Source organism: Brienomyrus brachyistius, chromosome 2 (genome assembly GCF_023856365.1).
Source record: "Brienomyrus brachyistius isolate T26 chromosome 2, BBRACH_0.4, whole genome shotgun sequence".
NCBI classification, from domain to species: Eukaryota; Metazoa; Chordata; class Actinopteri; order Osteoglossiformes; family Mormyridae; genus Brienomyrus; species Brienomyrus brachyistius.
Window position 1 is genome coordinate 21,845,990 of NC_064534.1, and position 27,579 is coordinate 21,873,568.

General features: G+C 53.5%; 1 protein-coding gene across 5 annotated transcripts in view; it reads left to right on the forward strand.

Annotated features, from left to right (window-relative positions):
- The window catches only part of sema4c (sema domain, immunoglobulin domain (Ig), transmembrane domain (TM) and short cytoplasmic domain, (semaphorin) 4C), a 63,159-nt gene extending 38,613 nt beyond the window's left edge, over window positions 1–24,546 (forward strand). For 2 of the 5 annotated variants that reach the window (XM_048993120.1, XM_048993109.1), the window contains exons 2-15: window positions 13,984–14,138; window positions 17,918–18,072; window positions 18,191–18,253; window positions 18,369–18,467; window positions 18,559–18,655; window positions 18,765–18,884; window positions 19,078–19,229; window positions 19,330–19,505; window positions 19,595–19,739; window positions 19,836–20,049; window positions 20,601–20,716; window positions 20,845–21,002; window positions 21,099–21,190; window positions 21,385–24,546. In XM_048993120.1, coding sequence (XP_048849077.1) covers window positions 14,036–14,138; window positions 17,918–18,072; window positions 18,191–18,253; window positions 18,369–18,467; window positions 18,559–18,655; window positions 18,765–18,884; window positions 19,078–19,229; window positions 19,330–19,505; window positions 19,595–19,739; window positions 19,836–20,049; window positions 20,601–20,716; window positions 20,845–21,002; window positions 21,099–21,190; window positions 21,385–22,274 — 2,580 coding nt within the window. In that variant the 5' untranslated portion in view covers window positions 13,984–14,035 and the 3' untranslated portion in view covers window positions 22,275–24,546. The remainder of the gene's footprint in view (window positions 1–13,983; window positions 14,139–17,917; window positions 18,073–18,190; window positions 18,254–18,368; window positions 18,468–18,558; window positions 18,656–18,764; window positions 18,885–19,077; window positions 19,230–19,329; window positions 19,506–19,594; window positions 19,740–19,835; window positions 20,050–20,600; window positions 20,717–20,844; window positions 21,003–21,098; window positions 21,191–21,384) is intronic. The other 3 variants (XR_007384969.1, XR_007384968.1, XR_007384964.1) reach the window with 3 other exon arrangements.
- The last annotated feature ends 3,033 nt before the right edge of the window (window positions 24,547–27,579 follow it).

Genomic DNA, 27,579 nt, shown 5'->3' on the forward strand with positions numbered 1-27,579 from the left:
CCGCTCTCGGGTCTCTCTGAGTACCGCCCCGTGACATGGCCAGCGTGGGCCAGTTCCCCGTTCTCGGGTCTTTCTGAGTGCCGCCCTGTGACATGGCCAGCGTGGGCCAGTTTCCCGCTCTCGGGTCTCTCTGAGTGCCGCCCTGTGACATGGCCAGCGTGGGCCAGTTCCCCGGTCTCGGGTCTCCCTGAGTGCCGCCCAGTGACATGGCCAGCGTGGGCCAGTTCCCCGCTCTCGGGTCTCTCTGAGTGCCGCCCCGTGACATGGCCAGCGTGGGCCAGTTCCCCGCTCTCGGGTCTCTCTGAGTGCCGCCCAGTGACATGGCCAGCGTGGGCCAGTTCCCCGTTCTCGGGTCTCTCTGAGTGCCGCCCCGTGACATGGCCAGCGTGGGCCAGTTCCCCGCTCTCGGGTCTCTCTGAGTGCCGCCCAGTGACATGGCCAGCGTGGGCCAGTTCCCCGCTCTCGGGTCTCTCTGAGTGCCGCCCAGTGACATGGCCAGCGTGGGCCAGTTCCCCGTTCTCGGGTCTCTCTGAGTGCCGCCCCGTGACATGGCCAGCGTGAGCCAGTTCCCCGCTCTCGGGTCTCTCTGAGTGCCGCCCAGTGACATGGCCAGCGTGGGCCAGTTCCCCGCTCTCGGGTCTCTCTGAGTGCCGCCCAGTGACATGGCCAGCGTGGGCCAGTTCCCCGCTCTCGGGTCTCTCTGAGTGCCGCCCCGTGACATGGCCAGCGTGGGCCAGTTCCCCGCTCTCGGGTCTCTCTGAGTGCCGCCCAGTGACATGGCCAGCGTGGGCCAGTTCCCCGTTCTCGGGTCTCTCTGAGTGCCGCCCCGTGACATGGCCAGCGTGGGCCAGTTCCCCGCTCTCGGGTCTCTCTGAGTGCCGCCCAGTGACATGGCCAGCGTGGGCCAGTTCCCCGCTCTCGGGTCTCTCTGAGTGCCGCCCAGTGACATGGCCAGCGTGGGCCAGTTCCCCGTTCTCGGGTCTCTCTGAGTGCCGCCCCGTGACATGGCCAGCGTGAGCCAGTTCCCCGCTCTCGGGTCTCTCTGAGTGCCGCCCAGTGACATGGCCAGCGTGGGCCAGTTCCCCGCTCTCGGGTCTCTCTGAGTGCCGCCCAGTGACATGGCCAGCGTGGGCCAGTTCCCCGTTCTCGGGTCTCTCTGAGTGCCACCCAGTGACATGGCCAGCGTGGGCCAGTTCCCCGCTCTCGGGTCTCTCTGAGTGCCGCCCCGTGACATGGCCAGCGTGGGCCAGTTCCCCGCTCTCGGGTCTCTCTGAGTGCCACCTCGTGACATGGCCAGCGTGGGCCAGTTCCCCGCTCTCAGGTCTCTCTGAGTACCGCCCCGTGACATGGCCAGCGTGGGCCAGTTCCCCGTTCTCGGGTCTTTCTGAGTGCCGCCCTGTGACATGGCCAGCGTGGGCCAGTTTCCCGCTCTCGGGTCTCTCTGAGTGCCGCCCTGTGACATGGCCAGCGTGGGCCAGTTCCCCGGTCTCGGGTCTCCCTGAGTGCCGCCCAGTGACATGGCCAGCGTGGGCCAGTTCCCCGCTCTCGGGTCTCTCTGAGTGCCGCCCCGTGACATGGCCAGCGTGGGCCAGTTCCCCGCTCTCGGGTCTCTCTGAGTGCCGCCCAGTGACATGGCCAGCGTGGGCCAGTTCCCCGTTCTCGGGTCTCTCTGAGTGCCGCCCCGTGACATGGCCAGCGTGGGCCAGTTCCCCGCTCTCGGGTCTCTCTGAGTGCCGCCCAGTGACATGGCCAGCGTGGGCCAGTTCCCCGCTCTCGGGTCTCTCTGAGTGCCGCCCAGTGACATGGCCAGCGTGGGCCAGTTCCCCGTTCTCGGGTCTCTCTGAGTGCCGCCCCGTGACATGGCCAGCGTGAGCCAGTTCCCCGCTCTCGGGTCTCTCTGAGTGCCGCCCAGTGACATGGCCAGCGTGGGCCAGTTCCCCGCTCTCGGGTCTCTCTGAGTGCCGCCCAGTGACATGGCCAGCGTGGGCCAGTTCCCCGTTCTCGGGTCTCTCTGAGTGCCACCCAGTGACATGGCCAGCGTGGGCCAGTTCCCCGCTCTCGGGTCTCTCTGAGTGCCGCCCCGTGACATGGCCAGCGTGGGCCAGTTCCCCGCTCTCGGGTCTCTCTGAGTGCCACCTCGTGACATGGCCAGCGTGGGCCAGTTCCCCGCTCTCGGGTCTCTCTGAGTACCGCCCCGTGACATGGCCAGCGTGGGCCAGTTCCCCGTTCTCGGGTCTTTCTGAGTGCCGCCCTGTGACATGGCCAGCGTGGGCCAGTTTCCCGCTCTCGGGTCTCTCTGAGTGCCGCCCTGTGACATGGCCAGCGTGGGCCAGTTCCCCGCTCTCGGGTCTCTCTGAGTGCCGCCCCGTGACATGGCCAGCGTGGGCCGGGCTCCCCGTGTCCCGTTGGAAGCCACGTGCCCTGTTTGTGGTCACATGCAGCAATGCCCGTCTCATTTTCCATTTTGTGTCTGTGTTTTTCCCTGCTCCTCTTGCTCCCCCCCACCCCACCCTGTGCCTTGGCCCAGCACAGCCTCCTGGGTATTTGGCTGGGTGATGGGGGCACCACAGTTAGTTTGCATTAGCACCTTTTGCGGTGGAGCTTTGTTCTCATGTGGCAGAGAGATGGATCTCCAGGCCACAGGAAATGCTGCAGAGCCACCATCCTGCCACCAGCGTCGGAGGGGGCACCCAGCCCAATCAGCTCTGGATTCCGGTACCGAGGCAGTTGGTGGCAGGTTTGGCAGGCCTGCCTATTTCAGGGTGCCAGGGGGGCTGCTGAGTGGTTTTGAACCCCCCCCCCCCCCGTGTTTACTGGACCAGCATCCATCCCAGCCTCTCCATCTCCCCCAGCTCACTTTCTGTTGCCCCTGTTCTCTCCTCTCCCTCCCTGCCTCCCCCCTCCATCACTCACTCTTTTTTCAAATATTCGGGGAACTGTGAACTCTTAACAGTACCATAACCAGTTTGGGATTGGCAATAGGGGGAGGGGTTGTCTGCACCCCTCCCAAGCTCTTAAACTGGCCTTTAGCACATCAAAAAAATCTATAGAGTATTTCTTAAAAAGGTCCTGGAAACGGTGCTACTCAGAGATCCACGCTGATACGTTTGGGGCCTTTCATTCATTCCCTCTGCCTCCCAAACTCTTTCCAGCCTGAGTATTCATAGTTGGGGGGGCAGTGGTGGTAAATTTAATAAATCCATTTGGTCCCTCTTTTAAGTCCACCGTCTCCCCACCTCCCTATCCTATGCCTCCTTAAGTGTCTTAGAGTGATTTTCTCATTACCTTTTCCATTCACCTTCTTGGAAGACTTGTTTGTTAATGAATCGATTTTTTGTTAAGCTAAATGCATTTATATCTGTTCACAAGCTCAGCTCTCCAGCGCCCCCTGACCCTATCATCAGTCGGGCCTCCCCAGTTACCGATAATACTCTGTGAATTTGTGTTTTGTCCTGTTATAATCCAGCCGTTGCTGGTGTTTTTCATCTCCGCAGTTATTCTGCGCCAGTTCGAAACTTTGACTCCACCTTGACTCCGTGCAGATTACACTGTGACTCTGCCGTGACTCCTGTAGGAACACGTAGCCTGCCTGCTTTGTGTCAGTCCTATTGGTAGGTGGGTGGGGAGGGGATGAGGGTGCCATATTCTGAGCAATTTTTTTCGATGTTGGTATTTTATTTCCTCAGCTGAGAAGTCGCTGATTGACCAAGTCCCACTGATGGCGGAAAACGTCCCCCATTGTGCCTCACCCCCCCCACCACAGCTAATGCTTGGCGCTCTGCCCAGCTGCAGACTCTCTTGATTGACTGTACAGGCCTGGGGAGGTTGGTGCAGTGTGGGGGGGGTCATTTGGGCACACAGTGGCCAGCTGACTCGCTATGGACGGAGTAGCAGCAGTCTTGGGACAAAGGGGTCTAACTACCCCGCCCCCGCTGCCTAGAGCAGAATCATCGATTTATTGGCGATTTATATGGGGCAGCCCCCACCTTTTTAAAGAGTGCCTGCAGGTGAACCCAGGATCCGGGTCTTCATTACCGCTATAGCCTTTGTTTCCAGAGCCCCCCCAGCCGTTAAACTGCTCTCTTGCTCTCTTTATTACCTTCTGCACTGCCATGGTCTGGTGCCACCCAGGACCCCCAGAACATTCCTCATAATCTGGTCTCCACGAGCTCCTTCGCCTTTCTCCTCCGTTAACTTGCTGTGAAATCAATTCAGGGCCCCAGTCCCCTAATTCCATCGCTAATCTATTCGCTCCGTTAATAGAACTCAATTTAGGAGCCGGAATTGCATTTACCAGCGACTCTAATTACATTACGATTCGAGATTAATTGCAAAATTAATTAATGGGGAAGAAGAGTGTTGAAGTTGAATGAATGAATTTCTGTGTTTTTTCTCTGTTTCCCGCATTGGGGTCTCTGGTCCTGGTTCCGTGTCCTCAGCACTTCCTCTCGACTCGCTCTGGCTTCTTCTGTGGTCCTGCAGACCCTGTGGTGACCTGCACGGTCCTGATGGGGCTTGTCACTGGGATGCCAGTATCCATCTTTGGCATCTTCAGTTCAGCATTTGTCTTAAGCGCTGGTCCCCCCTCACGCCTCCGGCTCATGGACCACCTCGGGGGCCGAGGAACTGGGGGCCATGTGGCATTACCTGGGGGTGTCCCAGTGTAACATCCGTGCCTGTTGTTGTTATTGGCGTTATTAATATAAATGACTTCAGTGTGCCGCTTTGGGCCAGTGTGCTTCACCTCATCCCTGCAGACACAGAGCCCAAACACACACACACATACACAAGCAGGCCTCATCGCTTCCCATATCTGCTGAATAATGAGAGCATATCCTCGGCTAAATTATCCTGAGTGCTTCACGCTTGTCGTGACACACACAGAAAGCCCTTCCAAGCCCCAGACTTGCTGAATTATGACAGGGATTATGTCACGGTTTAGCTCGGAGCGGCGTGCCATTATGTCAGCTCGTTAACTCTCCTGGTGATACGGTGGCCGGGGAGGAATAAACACATGACATCACCTGGGCTCAGCTGTTTATCCCCCCCCCCCCCCCCCCCCACCGTGTGTGGCTGGGACCATGTGAGGCACTCCTGCCCTGGGGTGACTGGGCATGCTACACATGTGGGGTGGGTACCATGGGGTGATTGTCCATCATTAATTCACGTGGGTGTGGCTTTCACAGTTTCTCAGGATCAGATTCCCTTTCTGATTGGTTGCTGTTGACCTTCAGGTCTGTGTTCTCACAGGAAACGTTCCTTCCTTGTATTACTGCTGCTTTCGGGCTGCGTGCAGAGAGCTGACACCTTATAATGGTTACGGTCCCGAACGCTGTACAGCGATGATAGCCCATCTTTACAGTCACCATGATTAATTCATTTTCATTAGAGGGGTCTTAACTTTGCCCTTGATTCCAGTCATTAGCTCCTTAGCTCCTCCAAGGGGGGAGGGGGCTGAGCCTGAGGTTCTGGCTGGGAATGGAGCAGTGGGTGTTTATGGAAACAGGCCGACCTTTCTGATGGTCCGTTTAGGCTGACCTTTCTGTTTCATTTTTAATTATTTTTGTATACACGGATTAACGTCACACGACTTTGGGGAATCTCGCCTAGGGGGCTGTTCGAGCCAAACTGTTCATACGAGATTCCCAAAATCAGACGTGTGCGTACACAAGCCCCCCCCCTGCCCCATCAGTCCCCCTTTGGCACAGCTCCGGACTCCCAGCTGCGGGCTTGGCTCCGACACCAGGTGCACGGCACTCCACGCCTCTGTGCTCTGAATACTCCGGCCCAGTCACAGGAATAATAAGCATGGGCCGGCGCCGGGGGTGCGGGCTGTCCGCACTCAGACCCCCCACGTGCCCGCGCCGCTGCACCTACCATCTGCATGACGGCGCCGGCTGGTAAGCGGACGCTCCCGCCAGTGACCCTGCCAGGTGTCGTGCTCATCGGGGGGGAGGGGCCCTCCTAGCTCCCACATGAAAGTGCTTCACTCCCACCTAATGAAGGCACCGGTTTCTCTCGGCGCTGAGTCAGGCTGCACTGGCCAGCTGCTCTGTCCGGATGCGCTGCGAGTTTCCATCAGTCTTTTCATCCTCTGCGAACCGGAGCTCCCCACATCAGCAGCTGGGAGGAGCTGCATGTAAACCCCAGACCACTGTAACGGGTGGTGCTCATGAGAGCGAGCGGCGTGGCCGTGCAAAGCCCCCCCTGGCCTCTGTGCTCCTTAATGTTCAGGGAGACATGATGAGTCAGTAACACAGTCACCACACACCTTAATGCCTGGTGCCACTGTCAACTATTATTACATCATGGGCAAGATGGGGGGAAACCTGGGGCGGGACCCCGAGGCCCCCTTGTGTCTAAAAATCTGTGTTGCTTTTAGCTCCAGCTTGAGAAAAATACACATTTCTGGGCTGATCCCATCTGCAGGTGGGTTTACCCCCCCCCCCCCTTCAAAAGGAGTGGGGGGTCAGATCCAAGCAGAGGAAGGGTGGGAGAGAGCCACTGTTTAGGAAACACCTCACAGCGCAATAGCACACATGCTGTTAGCCAGAGAGGGAGCATGTGTGTGTGTGTGTGTGTGTGTGTATGTGTGTGTGAGCAGGTATACCTATCATTATGGGGACAAAACGTCCCCATAACGTGATTCTTATGGGGACCCGGTTTCCTAAGGGAAAACTCTATTTTATAAAAATCGGTGACTGCTATGAAAAAGTTAAAAATGCAAAAACTATTGTATTTTGCTTGGTTACTTATGGTTAAGGTTAGGGCAGGGTGGGGGTTAAGGTTGTCATAGTTAGCGTTAGCATTTTTCCCATAGAAGTGAATGAGCGGGCCTCATAAGCATAGGTATACCTTGTGTGTGTGTGCATGTGTGTGTGTGTGTGTGTGTGTGTGTGCGGCAATGAATGACGGTACTACTGAACAAAAAATGCAAACATCAGACAATTGAGGTACGTATGTTTTTTATGACATGTTCCTTCTCTGTCTATGCAGATAAACAAACACTTAATAATTATATGAATTCATATAGATTAATTATTTTTCAGTGACAGTCATAATTATGTTTAGTGGTTGCTAAATTAAGTCCTCTTCAATAGTCTCCAGTGCTTCAGTCAACAAAGAAAAACAGCCTAACTGCACTGCACATAAAACAGAGGGGGATAGGAGAACGCTATCCAGGATAGATTAATGAGTAGACAATTCCGTTTTTCCATTCCACTATGGTAAAATACTGATATATGCACAGGTTACTCTGTGTGTGTGTGTGTGTGCAAGGGGTATGAGAAAGCAAGGAGAGAGACGCATCGCCCCCCCCCCAATTAAATGCCTGCTCTGTTTACCTACCTTGTCTGCTTTTATTTTCCTTTCAAAATACCTAAGTTATCTTATTTTATTAGAGCTTTATAAAGCTGCATGCTAAATGGCAGTGTAATATAGCCTGTTAGTGCCATGTAAGAACTGAATTGATTGGTAAATGGTAATGTGCGCATAGGCAGGGGGATCGGGCTTCCTGAGATGGTTGATTGGCTGATTCTTTGATTGGTCATACTGATTTATTGACAGCTCAAAAAATGCATGATATTTTTTGGTCTGCGCAAGGCACAATTCAGTTTGTGAATGTAACCATCCATTTTTTGTAATCGCCAAAACCAAGTGATATATCTAGCATTGCTTTACAACTTTTACCCTTCTGTAAAGATGAATGTTCTCTTAGGATCCAGAACTCACGCTTCAGGTTATGAGTGCGTTCCATCAGTTGCTGGGAGTCCATACCAGTAACTTCTATGAGTCAAGATTCCAAACCCTTAATATCTTTGAGTCACGTGTCCATACCCTTAATCTCTTTTGAGTCGTGAGTCCAAACCTTAATGGCTGAGAATGGTTGTGATATGAGAGTCTGTGCCTTTAATCTCTGTGATCTGAGAGTCTGTAGCTTTAATTTCAGTGATCTGTGAGTCTCTGTGTCTTTAATCCTAGTGATCTCTGAGTCTGTGCCTGTAATGTCAGTGATCTATGAGTCTGTGCCTTTAATCTCTGTGATCTATGAGTCTGTACCTTTAATCTATATGATCTGTGAGTCTGTACCTTTAATCTCAGTGATCTGTGAGTCTGTACCTTTAATCTCTGTGATCTGTGTCTCTGTGTCTTTAATCCTAGTGATCTGAGAGTCTGTGCCTGTAATGTCAGTGATCTATGAGTCTGTGCCTTTAATCTATGTGATATGTGAGTCTGTACCTTTAATCTCAGTGATCTATGAGTCGGTACCTTTAATCTCTGTGAGTCTGTACCTTTAATCTCAGTGATCTGTGAGTGTGTGCCTTTAACCTCTGTGATCTGTGAGTCTGTACCTTTAATCTCTGTGATCTGTGAGTCTGTGCCTTTAATCTGTATGATCTGTGAGCTGTGTCCTTTAATTCCTGCAGGAACCTGCTGCTCCACATACTCGCCTCTGGTTTCTATGACCTGTTTCTCGTGAGTAATTGAAACATGAAGACTGTGCAGTAGTGAGCCTTTTTCTGATGCTGTATTTTTTCACCAGTGCGCCGTGGAGCCGCCGCTAATGGGACCGTCCCATTTCTAAGCTCTGGTGGAGGTATGAGCTTCCCTCCCAAGTTTAGTCTGACAGAAAAGACGGTGCGTTGAAATTTGTGTGGCAGCGGATTTTCTGCCCTTCCCGGCCAGGCTTGGAAGTGTCGGAGTGCACTCTGAAGGAGGACGTTACCCTGATTGAAAGCAGATTGCCCCCTGCCACTCCCCTCCCCCTATCCCACTTCCTCCCTCCCTCCACCCCTCCACCCCCACCCGTCCAATGTGACCTTCGGCGAGCAGGACTTTCTCCCTCTGCCATTCCCACAGGAAGTCTCCAAATCTGACGCATCTTTTTACAGACTAACGTAAGGGACTCTCAGAAGAACGAGGGCATTTTCTAGAAGGAGGAAATGAGAGTGGGGGAAAGGGGGGGGGGGAAACAGAACAAGGAGAGAGGGTATCAGGAGAGGAGGGCTGGCTGTCCTCGGGGACTTTTTGTTTAGACGCTTTACACACTGAGCGAGGAGCGACAGTGTCTCATAACATCACGCTCGCGGGCGAGCGGAGAGCAGATGAATCCATTAGTGTTTTAACGGTGCATGTAATTACCGGAGAAGGCTGTAAGGATAGTTGTGATCACAGCACTTGCCTTTTGAGAAGACAGTTATGGATGCTGAGCCACAAAACTATTTTTGTGTGGTTTAATTGCAGCGATAAAAGATGTTTCGATAGGTCCCTGATCCCGGAGATCATTTTGTGTGGTGGTGACAGGCGGAGTAATGCTCACACACAGACAGACACACGGTCACCTGACGCTGAGGGGATAGATAGAGAGGAAGAGTGGAGTGCCAAAGCACAGCTGGAAGGGGGGGGGGGGGCGAGGGGGGGTGGGGTGGAGCCTGTTCCTTCAGTTGGTGCGTGTGTATGTTTGTGTTTGGGGGGGGGGGGGGTGGCACTCAGCCCTGGAATAGAGGGTACTCATAAATAGCTCAGTACTGTCAAGCTGAGAATGCAGGATGGGGTGGGGTGGGGGGGGCTGGGAGAGAGGAGATGAATGCGGGTGTAGGGAGGAAGCAGGCCTGAAGTGACCAGGAAGGGAGAGGGGACATAAGGGGAAATTTGGAGCAGGGGAGTCGGAAATGAGACTGGGGGGCGGGTGCTGGAGGGGGGCCATCGGTGAACCGGTGGCTTGGAACAGCACAATGGTGCTATTCGGCACGTAGGATGGTGATCTGCCCATACTGGCACATACAGCCGTCCCTTTATCACTCTGAACGTCAGCTATGTCGAGCTGGGCATGTTTACGCCTCAGAAGCTACGTTTGGCAGCAGAAAGGATTCAAGAAGACAAACTAACAGAGAAACACTGGTGTCATCTCCATCAGTGCTTTCGTCAAGCCTACTCTCAGCCCAACTCTCAGCTATACCCTCAGTCCTACTCTCAGCTTTACTCTCAGCTATACTCTCAGCTATACTCTCAGCTTCACTCTCAGCTATACTCTCAGCTACACCCTCAGTCCAACTCTCAACTTTACCCTCAGCTATACTCTCAGCTATACTCTCAGCTTCACTCTCAGCTTCACTCTCAGCTATACTCTCAGCTACACCCTCAGTCCTACTCTCAACTTTACCCTCAGCTATACTCTCAGCTTTACTCTCAGCTATACTCTTAGCTATACCCTCAGTCCTACTCTCAGCTTCACTCTCAGCTATACTCTCAGCTACACCCTCAGTCCTACTCTCAGCTATACTCTCAGCTTCACTCTCAGTCCAACTCTCAACTTTACCCTCAGCTATACTCTCAGCTTTACTCTCAGCTATACTCTTAGCTATACCCTCAGTCCTACTCTCAGCTATACTCTCAGCTTCACTCTCAGCTGTTCTCCGAGCCATACCCTCAGGCCCCTTCTCAGCTCTAATCTAAGTCTTCCTCTTATCCCCTGATCTCATCTCAGTTTACTTCCCACAGGACATCCTGGAAGTCATTTTAGGACAGTTTTTAGCTCCAGCAGGAAACAGGTGGCAAGAGAACTCACATAAGCGACTTTTATGTATTATTTAAGTTATACATATATATGCATTTGCATTTGCATTGGGAGTGAGGAACTGGCTTAACATACAGACGGCGGTGGGTAGGAGCCCCAGCAGGCTAACATGCTAATGGCAGGGACACACTGGGCGCCTGTTCTTGGAGAACCAGACGGAAAGACAGACGCACTTATGCATGGTTTTGTGGCTCTAGGGAGCTGTTCTGCTTGGGGAAACTTCCCTGAAAAGCCACAAACGTAGGGAAAAGTAAACTAACATGGGTGGATCTCCATCCACCTGTCTCGGACTGGGTGGGGGTGGCCAGCACCTTCTGTGGAAATTCTGGCTCCGGGCTGGAGAAACACAAACACAGGCTGCCGTTTCTTTCCTGGCCTGTGGGTGCCGCCCAGGGCCTGGGTGTGAGCTTGCAGTGGTTAAACCCCGCCAGGGCCCCACCACACACACACACACACACACACACACACACACACAGGTGTGTAAATATATCCTTAAGCCTTACCCATCCCTAACCTTATACAAGATTTTGCCATTTTTACTTTTTTGATTGCATTCACATATCTTTGTGGGGACCTGAAAAATGGTCCTCACAACTTCAATATAGCAGGGGACATTTGGTCCCCACAACGTAATATAAACCTGATCCACACAGACACACACACGCACACAGTCTCATCTTGGTGACCACAAACTCAGTGAAGCGTCATCCTTTCATCTGCCATGAAAGCCAGGATGAGAGGTGGGCGCGTGGGGGTCGCCATCGCTCCCTCTCAGGGCGGTGATTAGAGGGCTGGGCCCTGGCTGTGGCCCCCTTCAATGTCCGGGCCACATCAGGCCTTTCACAGGGGCCCAACAGGAGTGCAGTTCAGGAGCCGATGGAGAGGAAATTTGATTTGTTAGGTCAAGGTTACTGCTTGCCTATGAAAATGCGCTTGCGTGTAAGTCTCTGTGTGGGTGTGTGTGTGGTATAGTTAAAAAAATAAGCGCCCTGGCTGCCTCCCAAAGGGACACACCTTTTTTCACGCCTGCATCATTTAAAATAACAACTCAAACTGCTAAAAGTCTTTGTTTATTAGCGGTTTTCGTTTTTAAGTTTGGCCGGTTTGGAGTGTGTGTGCGTTTTGGTTTGGTTACAGTAGGGGGGGGGAGCGTGTTTGCGTATGTGCTGGGAACTGTGTCCTCCGCGGTGTCCCTGCTGGGTCCCTGACGGAGAGGCACCTCTGACTCTTGGGGGTTCGGGAGGTCACTGTTTCTGAAGGACACATCAGCCAGCGGACCTTGACTTGCGGTGGATGAGAGGGAGCAGGGACTGGAACAGGATTTATTGAGTGGAATTTCTGTAGGAAGATGAATGTAAGCAAGCACACAGAGACAAGATCCCAAGGCGCAGAAGCAGGCCTGATCAGTAATTTATGAATGTTAAATACTTGATACCTGCAGTCTTGTGCTTCAAAGAATCCTCCTGTTTTGCCTTAATATCTTAGGATAGAGCTACTGCACCTTCCACTTGTGTTCCGGAAGTTCTGGCTGGTGTTATTGTCAATCTTTAGTCCCTTTAGTTTATATCTATCATCCCTCAGATTTTCATCTTCTCCCTTGCTGCTTCTGAGACTTCCTGGAGAGATCGTATTTCGCTCAAGTGCACAGTCTGGGGATGGTGGTCACCGACTCTCCCGCTCACAAAACAAAGAGCAATTTCATTTTCACCCCTTTTATGTTTGGCTCGATAGGGTGTGAGGCTCCAGACTCAGTCTGGTCGTGTTTTCAAACACTCACATCTCTGTGTTTGTGTGTGTGTGCCTCGCAAAGGCGTTCGATTGATCCAATAAAACCGGCTGCCAGCTGTGAGTCGCTGGGCTGCTGAACCGAAGCCAGAAGCGGCCTGACGGAAATTCAGTGTTCGGGGACATTGCAGCACTCTTGTCCGCTAAAAATGAAACCAGCAAGTGCTGCAGCAGCGTTAGTCCATCTCGGGCCAGTTAACGGCCCACTGTGTGTTCAGCAGGACGAGGCACCGGTGCTCAGGGCTCTTCTTCTTAACGGTATGTTGGCCGATCAGACCCTAAATCCAATTTTTCTGTCCGTTCAGTCGTTAACTATCCCCACTAGGAGGAAGATACAGGTGTGGGGGAAGTGCTGGCCTTATTCTCTGAAAGCATGACCAGGTTTTAAAGAGCTTGGTGATTATTTCTGTGTGTCACTGGGAAGACGGACACCCAACACATCCACGGTCCATTTAACATGTACTCTTATATTTTGGAAAGTTGGTCCAAATGTGTGTAAGCAAGCACCAGGCATCTGTGGAACAATACAGATGGTTTGGCACATGGGGGGGGGGGGGGGTTCTTGGCGGCCACATTGGCTCATTTATTCCACCCCACCCCCCCACCCCACAGACACCCACCCACCAACCCAAAAATCAATTTCTGCTGATAGGAAACTGATCTGTGCCACAACTCTGTTTTTTTGGGTGAGCATAAACCTTGGGGGTGGGGGGGGGGAGTTAAAGGGGCAGCTGTCTGTGGGTGGGGTGACAGCTTTATCCAGATATGGGACATTCCTACCCATCAGCTAGCGGCACGGCCGAGCGCGGAAGCGCCGCACTGTAGCTGTCCTCCTGCTGGTAATGTACAGACACTGCGTAGCACAGCTCCTGCCTACGCTCTCTGCAGGACACAGAGCGTTACTAATCACCCTCAGGTGAGAACGTGTTGACTTTGCTGTCTGCTGATGAGTGCTATTCAGTCAGAATGAAACTCAAAGGACCAGTGAGGTCTTTGTGGACTCATTGCCAAAAAGCAGTCTGAGATTTGTTTTTAAAAAATGATGCTGTTATCTGTACTGAGGTGTGTGAAAAATATGCCAGTTATTAGGGTTTTGTGCTCGTCTGAGTGTTGGATAGAACATCTTTTATCTTCATACACTTGGGATGTTCTCTTCTTTTTAATTAGGCATGTGCACAGCCACCTATGAGTGCTCATTGTAAGTATGTAGCAGATTGTGACCAGCTGTCAGAGAGCTATCAACCATGCAGTTATGTGTTTGTGTGTGTGTGTGTGTGTGAATGTGTGCGTGCATGTGTGTGTGTGTGTGTGTGTGTGTGCGTGTGCGTGTGAATGTGTGCGTGCATGTGTGTGTGTCTGTGTGTGTGCGTGTGTGTGTGTGTGTGCGTGTGCGTGTGTGTGTGTGTGTGTGTGTGTGTGTGTGCGTGTGTGTGTATGTGTGTGTGCGTGCCGTCCCTGAGGGAGGCCATACAGAGACATGTCTGGCTGAGGGCCCAAGCTGAGGGCCTTGCTCGTATTCCTGTACACCCTGGTGTGTTTGTAAATGCTGCTGCCTTCTTACTTTAGTTCTCCGAAGACTGTTTTTTAACCCTGAGCTTCTGTTCCCGTCTTCTTCTCCTCAGATTACCGGCCCTCCTCCTCGGCTGCCCCTTCTGTTAGAAATCTTAAGGAGTGATGGGCGGGGCCGGACTACAGCTGCTGTTGCTCCTGATTGGCTGGGGGAGGGTCATGTGTCTGAACTGGAACCCGGTCCCACGAAAGACAGTGTTATACAGCGGTGAGTCACTGCCCTGCTTCAATCGGCTCTCTCTGTCTGTCTCTATCTCACTCTTGTCTTTTTGTCTCTGTTTCTCTGTCTGTCTCTGTCTGTCTCTCTCTGTCTCTCGCTGTCACTCTGTCTCTGTTTCTCTGTCTCTCTCTCTCTCTCTCTCTGTTTGTCTGTCTCTCTCTCTCTGTTTCTCTGTCTGTCTCTCTCTCTCTCTGTTTCTCTGTCTGTCTCTCTCTCTCTGTTTCTCTCTCTCTCTCTCTCTGTCTCTCTCTGTCTCTGTTTCCTTGTCTCTCTCTCTCTCGCCTCTCTCTCTCTGTTTCTCTGTCTGTCTCTCTCTGTCTCTGTTTCGCTGCCTGTCTGTCTCTTAGCTACAGCTTCCCTCTCTGCCTCTGTATAATGTTCTGTACCTTTGTCTCATCGTGACCAGTCTGCCACGTATTCCTGCGCAGGGACGCTGTATTTGTGGGGCTTTTGACACCCATCGCGTAGGTTTTCCGTTTCCTCACAGCTCACTTCCCTTTCTCTCCCTTTCCTCCCCCTCCTCCCGTAGTTCGTTTTCCAGTTGCTTGGCCCCTCCCCCTCTCAACGTTGGTGGAGGGTGGGGATACAGAAAAGGGGAATAAAAAATAGACACGCAGTCAGTACCAACCTGGAAGGGAAAAAAACCACCCTGTGAGTGTGGCACTTTTACCATCAGCCAGAGGGGGGGCCGAAACGCACACGGACGACCTTAAAAGGACAAGGGGGCGGTCCAGAGCATGGGGAGGTGGGGGGGGGGAGGCAAGCCTCAGCCCCAGGTATAAAGCGTAAAGCTGAGGGAGCGGGGGGTGGGGGGGCATGGGTTCTGCCTGCGTCTGCAGAATGAGGGATTTGCTGCTCACACTGGGGGGTGGGGGGGAGATGGGAGTGCAGATAATATTTACTACCCACAAAGCCCCCTGTGCTAGACCCACCTCTGTAATTACGTGCGGCTTACAGTAATTTGTGCTCCAGCGGGGAGAAACCCAAACACGTTTAACTTCCTGCTCCGTCTCTCTCTTTCTATTCTATCTCTCTCACTCTCTTTCTTTCTTTCTGTTTTCCTCCGTAACTCCTCCCCCACTTTTTCTGTCCCTTACTCGATCCCTCCCAGGTCAGGTTTGTGTCGTGACTTTTTCAAATGAAAATCCAGCAAAGACTGATTGGCTGAGCTGAGTGACGATGTAATCAGCAAAATGGGGGCAGAGAGCCCACCCAGCAGCCCCCCCCCTCCTCACTACTCCCCCCGCACCACCACTGTCAGCGTCCAGAAGCACAACCTCAGCCCTGCGGTCAGGGGGGCAGCAGCACAGACCTCCTTTTGTTTTGGAGAAACAAAAAATATGTGCGTTTTTTTTGAAGCACACATAAGCAAGCTTTGATCTGGGGAGCCGGGTGGAGGTGGTGGATGGGGGGAACGTGACAAGTGGAAAGAAGGATGAGAGAAGAGAGAGAGAAAGAAAGGAGAGCCGGAGGAGAGGCAGTGTAAGTGTACTGGTGGGGGAGAGCTCCAGTGAGAGTGGGCCGGATGGCTCCCCAGCCCTCGCTACCCACCAATTAGCGTAATGAGCGGTTTGCGAGGGAGGGCGGGGTCCCAGGCAGGGGGCGGGGCTGCCGCCATGCCGGGCTAACCGATGGGACGTGGCCGGTTTTCCGGCTTGCTCCGGGCGAGGCCACATTTCCAGCCTGGCAGACGGCTTCGCCGGAGGGGCTCAGCCGCCCTTTCAGACCCAGAAAGGTGCCGACGCAGCTGGGTCCCACTTTCGCATCTCGGAGGCGGCGATGCCTCGCCAGCAGTGCACACTGCCATGAAGGAATCACTCAGCCAATAAATGGCCCCACTGTGTCAGAAGCGGAGGCTCCCTGGATGGTCTTATTCAGAGCGTGCCTGTTTATTTCTGAGCATGCTTTCACTCGCTTCTTTACCCTCCAGCTGTCCTTCTCCATCTCCACCTTCTCCTCAGGTCTCTCTGCCTCCATTTAACACCTTCAGCTTCTTTCTCCTCTCAGTCCCTGGTCTCTCTGCCTCGGGGTCCGAAGTAGTGGTGCCTCAAATCCCTTCTCGGTTCTCCTCCCCCTCTCCGATCTGCCTCCTCCGTGGCTCTGAGCCCCCCGTGCCATTTCAGTGTTCCTGGTTCTGTCTGATTGGTAGTGTGGCGGCAGATGAAGGTGGGTCGTCCTCATCTCAGAGATTATGCCTCTGCCTGCCCCGTTCCTTCAAAGTCCTCAAAATAGGGCTTTAATTACAGTGCCCTGTGCGTTACACTGCGGGCATGCGCTATAACCGGAGCCCAGCTGTATTTATAGAAGAGCGTCTCCAAGTAGAGCAGCGAAACGGCCCGAATCGCACACAGGCAGGGGCATCGGAGCTCCGGGGCGGGACAGGCCCCCGTTAGTGTCCTGGGGGGTCTGCGGATGAACGAGGGAGCTGCAGGGGAGCGTAACACATATGTCTCAGAGCATCGTGAGTTTAACAGAATGTCCCTGTCCTATGGGCTAACAGGAGCGCCGAGCCCTAAGGGAAAACGCCACCCAGTGGTTTGATTTGTCTTTCAGCTACACCCACAAGCCAAGCTATTTTTAGGCTTTCTTTTGTTTACACTTCAATCAGTGTTTTATTTTGCTAAATCACTACCCTCACCTTTTTGGGTTGGGACGGAGAGTGTGGTTAAACAAACAAAAGAACCCACCCACCGGCAAGAAGACTGAAAAACATGCCTCGGTGCTGCCCCCATGTGGTGAGGCAGGGTGATTGTGTTTCTTTGTCTGAAAAGCACACTCAGTGCCGTTGCCCTCTTTCATCTCTGGCCTGCAGGAAGGTGCCTATATGACCAGTGCATCTGCCTTTTTCCTGTCTCTGCTGCTCTCTGCAGTTCACCCCTGTTACAGTTCATTCTGTGAACAGCACGTGATCCTCAGTGACAGCGATCAGTCACGGAAAATGTCTGCAAGCCCTCCTGGCACAATCAGGCTGGTGACGCGCTCACAGACCCCGACAGAGAAAAGCGTTTCTCATCTCTACGGTTTTCCACTCTGTCACTCTCTCTCCCCCTCTCTCTCCCTTCCTTTTCTCTCTGACAGTCGCTCTTCCATCTTTCTGCCAGCCTTCTCATTTTAATCCATGTGTGGCGCCGCGGTGCGGCTCTGTAAAATGCTAACCCGCGACTGGCGGCTGAGCCGGCTCTCACAGGGCGGACACAGCTGGAATGTTCCGGGACGGCTCCTCTCGCATGTATCTGGCCCTGAGGGGTAGCCAGCTGCCTCTCAAGATGAGCAGAGTGCCCCCACACAAGGACCACCGCTTCTCCGATTGAAGGATACTAATGATGTACATCCTGTCATTTTAAAGTGATAGTTAATGTTTGGCCAGAGGTCAGTTTTTGGCCCGAATGTGGCTTCCGGCTCATTCGATTGCACGCTCATAACGGGCTTGCCGCAACAGCAGGGGCTCACAAACATGTGAATGGCCCTCTCCTGTACCACGGGGCCCCAGAAGGTGGGCCCTCCGTGGTCTGAGAGGGCCCTACTGTGTGCAGTGAGACCCCCAGGCCCGACCCATCCCTGCCCTGCTGATATTCCTTTGGCTCCCATCCCATTATCACAGCTCCCGTTGTTTTTGTTTAGTCAGGAAGTCTGCAGAAACATGTGACCGATCAGCGAATCACACTTTCCACCATCACACCAGCACCTCCAGCTGGTCAGGCATGGGAGCGCAGCCCCGGGGCCCATGAGTTGTTATTAAGATTGTACCTTCTCCGGTTCCCTGTCAGATGTGTGCGACAGCATGCCGCGGTTCCGGGCTCCCGGCTGGTGGAACTACACGCTGCTCCGGTTAGAAGACCACGACAGGGTGCTGTATGTGGGTGCGAGGGAAGCCATCTTCGCCCTGGACCCCAGCAACATCAGCAGGCAGCTGAGAGCGCCGGTACGCCTGCGGCTCACTGTGCCTCTCATCTGGCTCGGGGGGTGGGGGGGAGGGTTTGAGTGCTTCCTTGCGATTGTCGAGGGGGCTCTGACAGTCTGTTTCTGTGCTTCTCCGACAGGTTGAGTGGCAAGCACCACTGGAGAAAAAGCGGGAGTGTGTTTCCAAGGGCAAGAGCAACCAGGTACAGTGCACTGCACACTGGCTGCACTGTGGCAAGCTGCCCCAGTATTATGACACTCACTACATTAAGGCCCCTCATACTGGTCTTTATCTAACCCCCTCTCCCCCATCCACAGACCGAGTGCTTCAACTACATCCGCTTCCTGCAGAGCTACAACCAAACGCACCTCTACAGCTGTGGCACCTATGCCTTCCAGCCCAAGTGTACCTACATTGTAAGTGTTACCCTCAGCTTCTGGAATGTTCCACACCGGGGGTATTCACCAGCTAAGCCACCCTCTACCTCTACTCTGTCCCACCCTACAGAACATAAATGGCTTCACACTTAACAGCGCCGCCCTGGAGGATGGCAAGGGCAAGTGCCCTTATGACCCAGCCAAAGGACATACAGGGCTGATAGTTGGTGAGTGCCTCTGCCCTGCTGCATGTTTGTGAGTCTATTTGTGTATGAAAGGGCAGTGGGGTTTAGGGCAAAGCTGGCTCAGCTTCTCCAATACTCCCATATTTCTCAGACAAGGAACTGTACTCAGCCACACTCAACACCTTCCTGGGCACGGAGCCAGTCATACTGAGGAGCCTGGGACAGCAGCACTACACCATGAAGAGCGAGCACTTGCCAACCTGGCTCAATGGTGAGGGGAGGGGTCAGTGGTGAGGAGAGGGGCCTGGAAGGGAGGCGGGGCCAATGGTTAGGGGAGGGGCCTAGATGGGGAGGTCTCAACAGTGAGGCCAGGGAGAGGGTAAAAGGGTGAGACTTATGTAGAGCTTATGTAGAGAAGCTGCCAGATTCTAGGTCTTCATTTTCTTCCTCGTGTCGTCTCTAAGAGCCGGACTTTGTGGCCTCGGCCCTGGTGGAGGAGAGCAGAGGGAGCCCCGAGGGAGATGACGACAAGATTTATTTCTTCTTCAGCGAGCGTGCCCAGGAGCTGGACTGCGACAGCGAGCTGACGGTGGCCCGTGTGGCTCGAATTTGCAAGGTGGGGGGGCGAGCGCTCGTGCGGAGTGCGGCCACCCAGAGGCGCCGACGAGCCCGACTGCCGTGCCGCCGACCTCACGTGCTTCTGTGTATCCCGTCAGGGGGACGTTGGTGGCACTAGGACTCTGCAGAAGAAGTGGACCACGTTCCAGAAGGCGCGGCTGATGTGCTCCCTCCCCGAGCGCCATGTCACCTTCAACAACCTGCGCGCCGTCTACACCGTGAGCCAGCCTGACTGGAGGAATACCGCCTTCTACGGCATCTTCCACGCACAGTGGTGAGTCACCCTCTATCTCAGGGCGCCGGACTATCAGGTGTCCCCGGGCCCCCGCAGCACTGACCGGCACTGGCCTCACTCTCCGACAGGGGCGACGTGGATGTGTCGGTGGTTTGCCAGTACCGAATTGCCGACGTTAGGAAGGTGTTCGAGGGGGCCTACAAGGAGCTGAGGGAGCCGTCGCAGAGGTGGGGCCGCTACACAGGGCCCGTACCAAGCCCACGGCCCGGCGCGGTGAGTCGGGCACACGCCCAGAGGGGGGGATTTAGTAGTTTGGTGCTGCAGTGACTATAAACTGAACATGACTAACCTGGAACCCCGGCCCCGTAGTGCATTACCCGCTGGCACCGGGAGAATGGCTACAACAGTTCTCTGCAGCTGCCAGACGCCACCCTCAGCTTCGCCAAGAAGCACCCACTGATGGAGGAGCAGGCTCAGGCACGCCCCCTGCTGCTCACGAAGGGCATAAACTTCACACAGCTGGCTGTAGACCAGGTCATCTCTCTGGACCAGAGGGTGTACAGCGTGCTGTTTATTGGCACAGGTAAGCCCCTCTGTCACTGCCGTACTCCCAGGCATAGAGGAAGCAATATCTGCAGTATGTGACTCAGCCTGCACCGAGATATTCAGCACCCTTGGCATGTGGTTTACAGCCGCTGCCATCATATGTCAGCGCTGCACTGTCAGCTGACTTGCGTCTCCATGGATGCGAGTGATGCCGAGTAGCAGTAGGTTACTCTGACATTGCAGTAATTCCGGCGCAGGCTGCTGTCCTCTGGCAAGCGAAACGCCGCAGGCCCGCACCAGAGAGCCGTTTATCGCCCCTTCAGCGAGCCTAATTAGTCAATGACCGCACAGGGAAAACTGACGGTGGGGGGGGGAGACGGAGTCAAACGGTCGCAGAATCAACTGCACGCCAAAGTCGGTTCTGGTCCACTGGCGACGGGGGCTTCTGACACCGGCCCGCTCGGCCCCAGGGGAGGATCGCTCTCACTCTGCTCACTGCCACCGTTAGCAGTCGCACCACGTGATCCTGTCATGCCTGTTTCCATAGCATTGATCTTGTCTTCTCCTTCTCGCTGCCATCTTGCTCAGCGCATGGCTGGCTGCAGAGGGCGGTCATCCTAGGCTCCGAGGCCCATGTCATTGAGGAAATCCAGCTTTTTGAATCTCCACAGCCCGTGGACAGCCTCACAATATCACACTTGACGGTAAATTCCTTTGTACACCTGCCTGATCCACCCGTCTGCCTGATCTTCCTTCCTTGTAGATGTTCCTATATGTTTATACATCTCATAAAGCTCGTTCACAGTCTGACTTTCTCTCTCTGTCTTTGTAGAAATCTCTCTATGTTGGCTCCAGAACAGAAGTTCTTCAGCTCCCTCTGGCCAACTGCAGTCGCTATCAGTCCAGTCCAGACTGCCTTTTGTCCCGCGACCCCTACTGTGCCTGGGACAACGAGGGGCGGGCCTGTGTCCGTGTGGACCAGCATCGCGGGTGAGTCGCTCCCACGAGCTTCTGCCAGCTCCCCACCCAACACCGCCTGCTGTTTTCGCTGGTACATTGACCACACTCATTTTCTGCCCCCCCCAGGTCCACCTCGACACTTATGCAGGACCTCCTGCTGGACAGGTTCAGCCGGGGCAATGCCAAGTTTGAAAAGCCAGTTTCCATTCCCAGCCCAGGTAAGTGCCAGGGTGGAGCAACATAGAACAGCATAGAACAGAACGGAACAGCACAGAACAGTATAGCATTGTCCTGCGTTAGAACCACAGACCCCATCGGCACTCGATCTCCCTGATGTGCTGTAGGTAGCTTCAGTCCGGAGGCCGCAGTTAAACACCAGGATGTAAACTGACATACTCCCCCCTTTTTCCAGAACACTCAGTGCTACGGAATGTCACGGTGGTGGTGGGATCTGACCTGGTGCTGCCCTGCCAGCTGGTGTCTAACCTGGCACAACCGTCCTGGCTGCTGAACGAGCGGGAGCTGCTGCAGGGCCCCGAGGGGGCTGTGGGGGCCCGCTTCGACAGGGCCCTGCGTGCTCTGGTCATCCCTGACGCGGGGCCCATGCAGGCCGGTCGCTACACCTGCTACTCAGAGGAGCAGGGCGTACGCTTCCAGACAGAGCGCTTCCAGGTGACGGTGGTGGCCAGCGCCCCCGTGGTGATGAAGGCACGGGCCCCCGACGCCAGCATGGGGCTCTTCTGGGTGCTGGTCATCACTCTGGGGGCCGCCTGCCTGCTGCTGATGGGCGTGGCCCTGTACCTGCGGCGGCGCCTCAAGCTGGCCCTGGGCAAGGGCGCCGAGATGAAGCCCCTGGAGAGCACGCTGGTCTACCCCATCACCCTGCCCAAAGAACCGCCCACCTTCGTGCCCAGCAAGATGTCCGGCGACGAGGATCGCTTCTGGGAGACGGGGGGCAACTATTACTACTCGGATGGCTCGCTGAAGATCGTGCCTGGCCACGCGCTGTGCCCCGGGAGCAGCTCGGCCCCCCCCAGCACCATCCCCGGGCAGCCCATTCACTCACCGAGCCGACTGAGCCTTACTAACATCCGCGGCTCCGGGAGCAACGGATATATCCGGCTCAACATGAGCGCGGCTGGAGAGGAGCGGGCCGGCGGGGGCGGGGCAGGGGGCGGAGGGCTGGGCGCCGGGGGCAGTCTGGGGAATGACTACACAAGCCCCTTCAAGGAGGAGCTGCTCCGCACCCTACAGCAGAGGAGCGTGCTGCCAGACGCCAACCCCGAGGAGTCCTCCGTGTAGCCGAGCGCGGAACCGAGTCCAGCGGCGGCGGCATCGGCTCGATTCAGCTACCTCCCTCCCTGTGCAGAATCCTCTCTCTCGATACGGTCCCCTCTTGCCAGACCCTGTGCTGCTCTCTCTCATCCGATCCCCCCCCCCCAACCCGCGCCTTTCCATTGGGGTCACATCCCCGGAATTTTGCCCATGGGCGGACTCCCCTCCACTTTAGCACCATGTGTTGCATTTGCGTTATTTTGCTCTGAAATCCCTTGGATGGTGTACATGTTGTATTTAAAACCTCTGTATTTATGCTAGACGACCGCAAGCATGGCGATCGAGAAAGCGGATGTTTCTGAGCTTAAAAGATCTGGTACTTTACACTTCATGTCTGCGAGTCATTCCAGGCAGTACCACACCGGTTCAGTGACACAGACTGCATGTCAACGGAAAACCCGAAAATATGTTTTGGAGAATCTGTCTTTTTTTCTCTGGACTTAACCGGTCTGTTAAACTGGTTGTTTTCTGTGAAAGTGAAAAAGAAGGAGAGAGAGAGAAAGAGAGAGAGAGAGACAGAGACAGGCATGAACTAAAGACTGAAAATAAGATGACAATCATATTCTTCTGTCGGGGGGCGGGTGAACTTCAGGACAATCGGAGCGAGAGAGAGAGCACAGAAGGAGCTGAATGCCACAAAGCAAATGAAGGATAAAGCTCATGGGCTCCTTAAAAACTGTTTGTACTTTTTTCAACACCGTCTTGCTTGTTTATTGCTCTTGTGAAAATAATATATTGTGATATTGTTGATTATGACTTTTTTTCAAACTGCTACTTTATTTATGTATGAGACTGCGGCAGTAATAACTTACGGCTTTAAAGCTCTCTAGCCGTATGAAGGAACGGCCAGGGGTGCGTGGCGGCGCCCTCTGCCCGCCGTTAACCTGCGCAGAGCTGCCCTTTTCGGAGGCCAGGAGCAGAGTGAGGTGGTGAAATCACACAGACTCTGTCTTAATATCCGGCGAGAGCGTTGATGATCTTAAATGATGTATTTTGACACGTTCAAGGGCTGGAGAAGTTTAATACTGCCACAATCACAGCCGACGTCTCTCTCTCAGTTATGCGGGGTCCATGTGTCGTGGTGGACAGCTTTGTGTGTTGTGGGTGGGCGGGTTTCACTGCGCCCTCACCTGTGACGCTAGGGAGCATCGGAGAGGGCGCTGCACCCCTACGGGCACACAGGCGGACGGAGCCGGACGACCGGCGGCGCAGGTACAGCCGGGGCCTCCGCAGGGTCGCCGTGTCCCTCCACCGTGCATAGGGGGCGTCTCTCGCTAACCGTCGCCCCACCCTCTCTCTGGCGCTGTCCCGTTCCTTGCAGACGTTCCCCCCTGCACCCACCACAACCCCGTGTGAAGCTGGGCTCGCACGCCGACTCTGATTTCTCTTCGTGAAGAAGAAGAAGGTGTGAATTTTGATGAAGATTCCAGGTGAAGAGGTACGCTGCACTTCCCCAAAGGCCGGACTGAGATCCGATCAGGCTTTGAACTGGAAAATAACATCACGCCCTGTTCCCTCAGGCTGCACCTCTTCACCGGGGGAAAAGCCAAAGACGACTGCAAGTGTTTATTTCTCTCTGCCTGATTTTTTTTCCACACTTTTTCTTTCTGATTGTAAATCTTCAAAATCCTCCCTGAACCCAAAACGTAATCCAGCCGGTGCCTCTCCTACTCACAGACAGCTAGACGAGATTAGAACACACCTTGTTATCTACCAGTCTATAGGCTGTTTCAGTGCTGTTTCATTTCATCGCTGCCCCTACAGATTAGTGATGTGTAACATACAGATCATGTACTTAGGGTTTTACTCAATTTGCTGTCACGCTGAAGCCTTTGCTTTGCATGCGTTGGCCCCAGAGCTTCGTAAAACGAATCCATCCATCCATCCGTCACTCATCTGCTGAGGAAGCCCCTCAGAGAATGGACTGATGTCTGGAAACCTTGGGGAATCCCTCACTCTGAGCCAGGCCCCCCCCCCCTCACGCCCCCACCCAGACACGTGCATCTTTTTAAATGTTGTTTACACTCCACAGCTTTAATTTTGTTTTTATACTTATCATTTGAACACATTTGAAAAGCTGTTACATAATTTGTCTGCTTGAGTCTTAGTTTTTGTTTATTACAGGATTATGTTGTTTGTAACTTATTTTGCCTGTATAAAACATCAGTATTTATTGTCACTGTAAATAAGTTGTTATTTTTATATATATATATAAATATAAATAAAGGTAGGGATGGCATCCGTGCCTGTGTGTGTGAGATTTGTACATATGTTTAGATTCAGCTCTTAGTGTGTCCATCTGCAGTGATGGAGACCTGACATAAATCATAGCGTGATTCTTTCAGAGATAAATACTGCTACACATTTAGATATAAAAGGAGGACAGGGTGTTTTACACTTAACATCTCTCCATGTCAATCCCTCTCCACAGCTGTACCTCCCCACCCAACACACACACACACAGCCACGTGCCAGACGGCCAGAAGGCCACAGCCCGGGGTCTCCGGAGCATCGGGTGTGACAGCGCTGGCCTCGGTGTCCCAAGTGCGGTGTGATGCAATGTGACGGCCCCTGCCTCAGCGCACCCAGTGTAGTGTGATGGTGTGTGCAGCGAGGTCAGCCGGGGCCCTGCCTTCCTTCAGAGCTCAGCCAGGGCTGCAGTATCTCCTGGGGTTAGGCGGACCAAAACAGCAACGGGGGAGAAGGGGGTGATCGAGGGACAGGGAGCCCACTTTCTGATAAAGGGGGGCTGAAGGTGGGGCGGGGGGGAGAGATCCCAGGCCCATATTTTCCTCTGACTGTGGGGAATACGTGCGTGAACACTTTAGCCACAACCTCTCAGCCTGATACACTCGGGAATATAAACAATTAACAGGCCAACTGTGATTATGTGATGTGCGTGTGAGGGTGTGTGTGAGTGATGTGCGTGTGAGGGGATGTGTCTGTGTGTGATGTGTGTGTGAGGGGATGTGTCTGTGTGATGTGCGTGTGAGGGGATGTGTGTGTGTGATGTGCGTGTGAGTGGATGTGTCTGTGTGTGATGTGCGTGTGAGGGTGTGTGTCTGTGTGTGATGTGCGTGTGAGGGGATGCGTCTGTGTGTGATGTGCGTGTGAGGGAGTGTGTCTGTGCGTGTGAGGTGGTGTGTCTGTGCATGTGAGGTGGTGTGTCTGTGTGTGTGAGGGGGTGTGTCTGTGTGTGATGCGCGTGTGAGGGGGTGTGTGATGCGCGTGTGTGTCTGTGTGTGATGTGCGTGTGAGGGGATGCGTCTGTGTGTGATGTGCGTGTGAGGGAGTGTGTCTGTGCGTGTGAGGTGGTGTGTCTGTGCATGTGAGGTGGTGTGTCTGTGTGTGTGAGGGTGTGTGTCTGTGTGTGATGTGCGTGTGAGGGGGTGTGTCTGTGCGTGTGAGGTGGTGTGTCTGTGCGTGTGAGGGGGTGTGTCTGTGTGTGATGCGCGTGTGAGGGGGTGTGTGATGCGCGTGTGTGCCTGTGTGTGATGTGCGTGTGAGGGTGTGTGTCTGTGTGTGATGTGCGTGTGTGTCTGTGTGTGATGTAAGTGTGAGGGTGTGTGTCTGTGTGTGATGTGTGTGTGTGTCTGTGTGTGATGTGCGTGTGAGGGTGTGTGTTTGTGTGTGATGTGAGTTTGAGGGTGTGTGTCTGTGTGTGATGTACGTGTGTGTCTGTGTGTGATGTGCGTGTGAGGGTGTGTGTTTGTATGTGATGTGAGTTTGAGGGTGTGTGTCTGTGTGTGATGTACGTGTGTGTCTGTGTGTGATGTGCGTGTGTGTCTGTGTTTGATCTGCGTGTGAGGGTGTGTGTTTGTGTGTGATGTGAGTGTGTGTGTCTGTGTGTGATGTGAGTGTGAGGGTGTGTGTCTGTGTGTGATGTGAGTGTGAGGGTGTGTGTTTGTGTGTGATGTGAGTGTGAGGGTGTGTGTCTGTGTGTGATGTACATGTGTGTCTGTGTGTGATGTGTGTGTGAGGATGTGTGTGCTGTGTGCATGTGGGGGTGTCTGTGTGTTTGTTTGAATTTGGCTCTTTCTGAGATACTGCTCTTTTCAATGTTGCAAAACACAGTTTCTCAGTTTCTGGTAAAACTTACATCATTGTAGTTCAACAAATCGACAAAGCATGTGGTTACTGTATCTTGGGACTGTTGCTGTTTTCTGAAGACGTAGAGGGTTGAAATCCAGAAGACAGTTTTATTGTTAATTCACCACATTGCAGTAGAACGGGCAGCGAAATGAAAACAAATGTCTTTTTCTTTTTTTGAATCCCAAAGATCCATTTTCTTTTGACGTTGATCTTCCATGAGAATCTTCCCACCCCCTCAATCCCTCCAGCTGGATTTCAGCACCTTCCCTCCCTGTCTTGGGATGAGATCATGCCTCCCAAAAGTGACTTGGGGCAAAAGACAATCCTGCCGCATACTCAGGGCCCTAGGGCTTTAATGGAGGGATTATGTCACTGCGATTCCCAGCAGGGAAGAGCAGGTCGTATCAATGCCACCGGCCAAGGACCCGTGCTGGAGGGTAGACAGTGGCTGCTAAGTAAATGTTTACAGTTTTTCAATGTTCACCATAATTAGGATGATAATGTTTCATATGCAAATGTGTCGTTTAGCAATGCAAACAAAAGTTCAATGTTTGAAAAATGCAACTTGGGAAAATGGGAATACAGAGAGACAAGTCAGTACTTTTTTTAACAAATACGAAGAGCCTGCTGCCTTTTAGGATAATGAAAGTCTGCGTTGGTGTACTGAAATCTTACCTCCCAGTGAGTTTCAATGAAGGCCACCCTCCAAGCCTCCAAGCCCTTTTCTGGAGACCTGTCTGAGGCTGTTGGCCACCTGATTACATCTGGGCTTTTAGTCATTTAATCAGGTGCGGAATGACCTGCTTCCCTGTTTGTACGGGATTTTAATGAAGTCAGTATGGCCCTGGTGATGAGAGAATAGACCAGCACCTACTTCTAGCACATCTGGTCCAGGTTCCTTTGAGTGCAGAGTATCTTCGTTGGGGGCGTGGTACTCGCTGTGCAGCACCCAGACTGACTGACCTCCGTAGGGTAATGTCTTCTACTCACTCGTCCAGGTTTGGTGATCCCTATATGGATTGGTGTCAAGTGTAAGTTATATTAAGTTTAATAATATAATGTATTACTCACATATGATCAGTGGCCGTTTTATTCAGTACACCTCCTTATTAAGTACAGTACAAACACCTCTAAACAGTGAACAATGCACTTGAAACAGAACACATACAGAATCTCACAA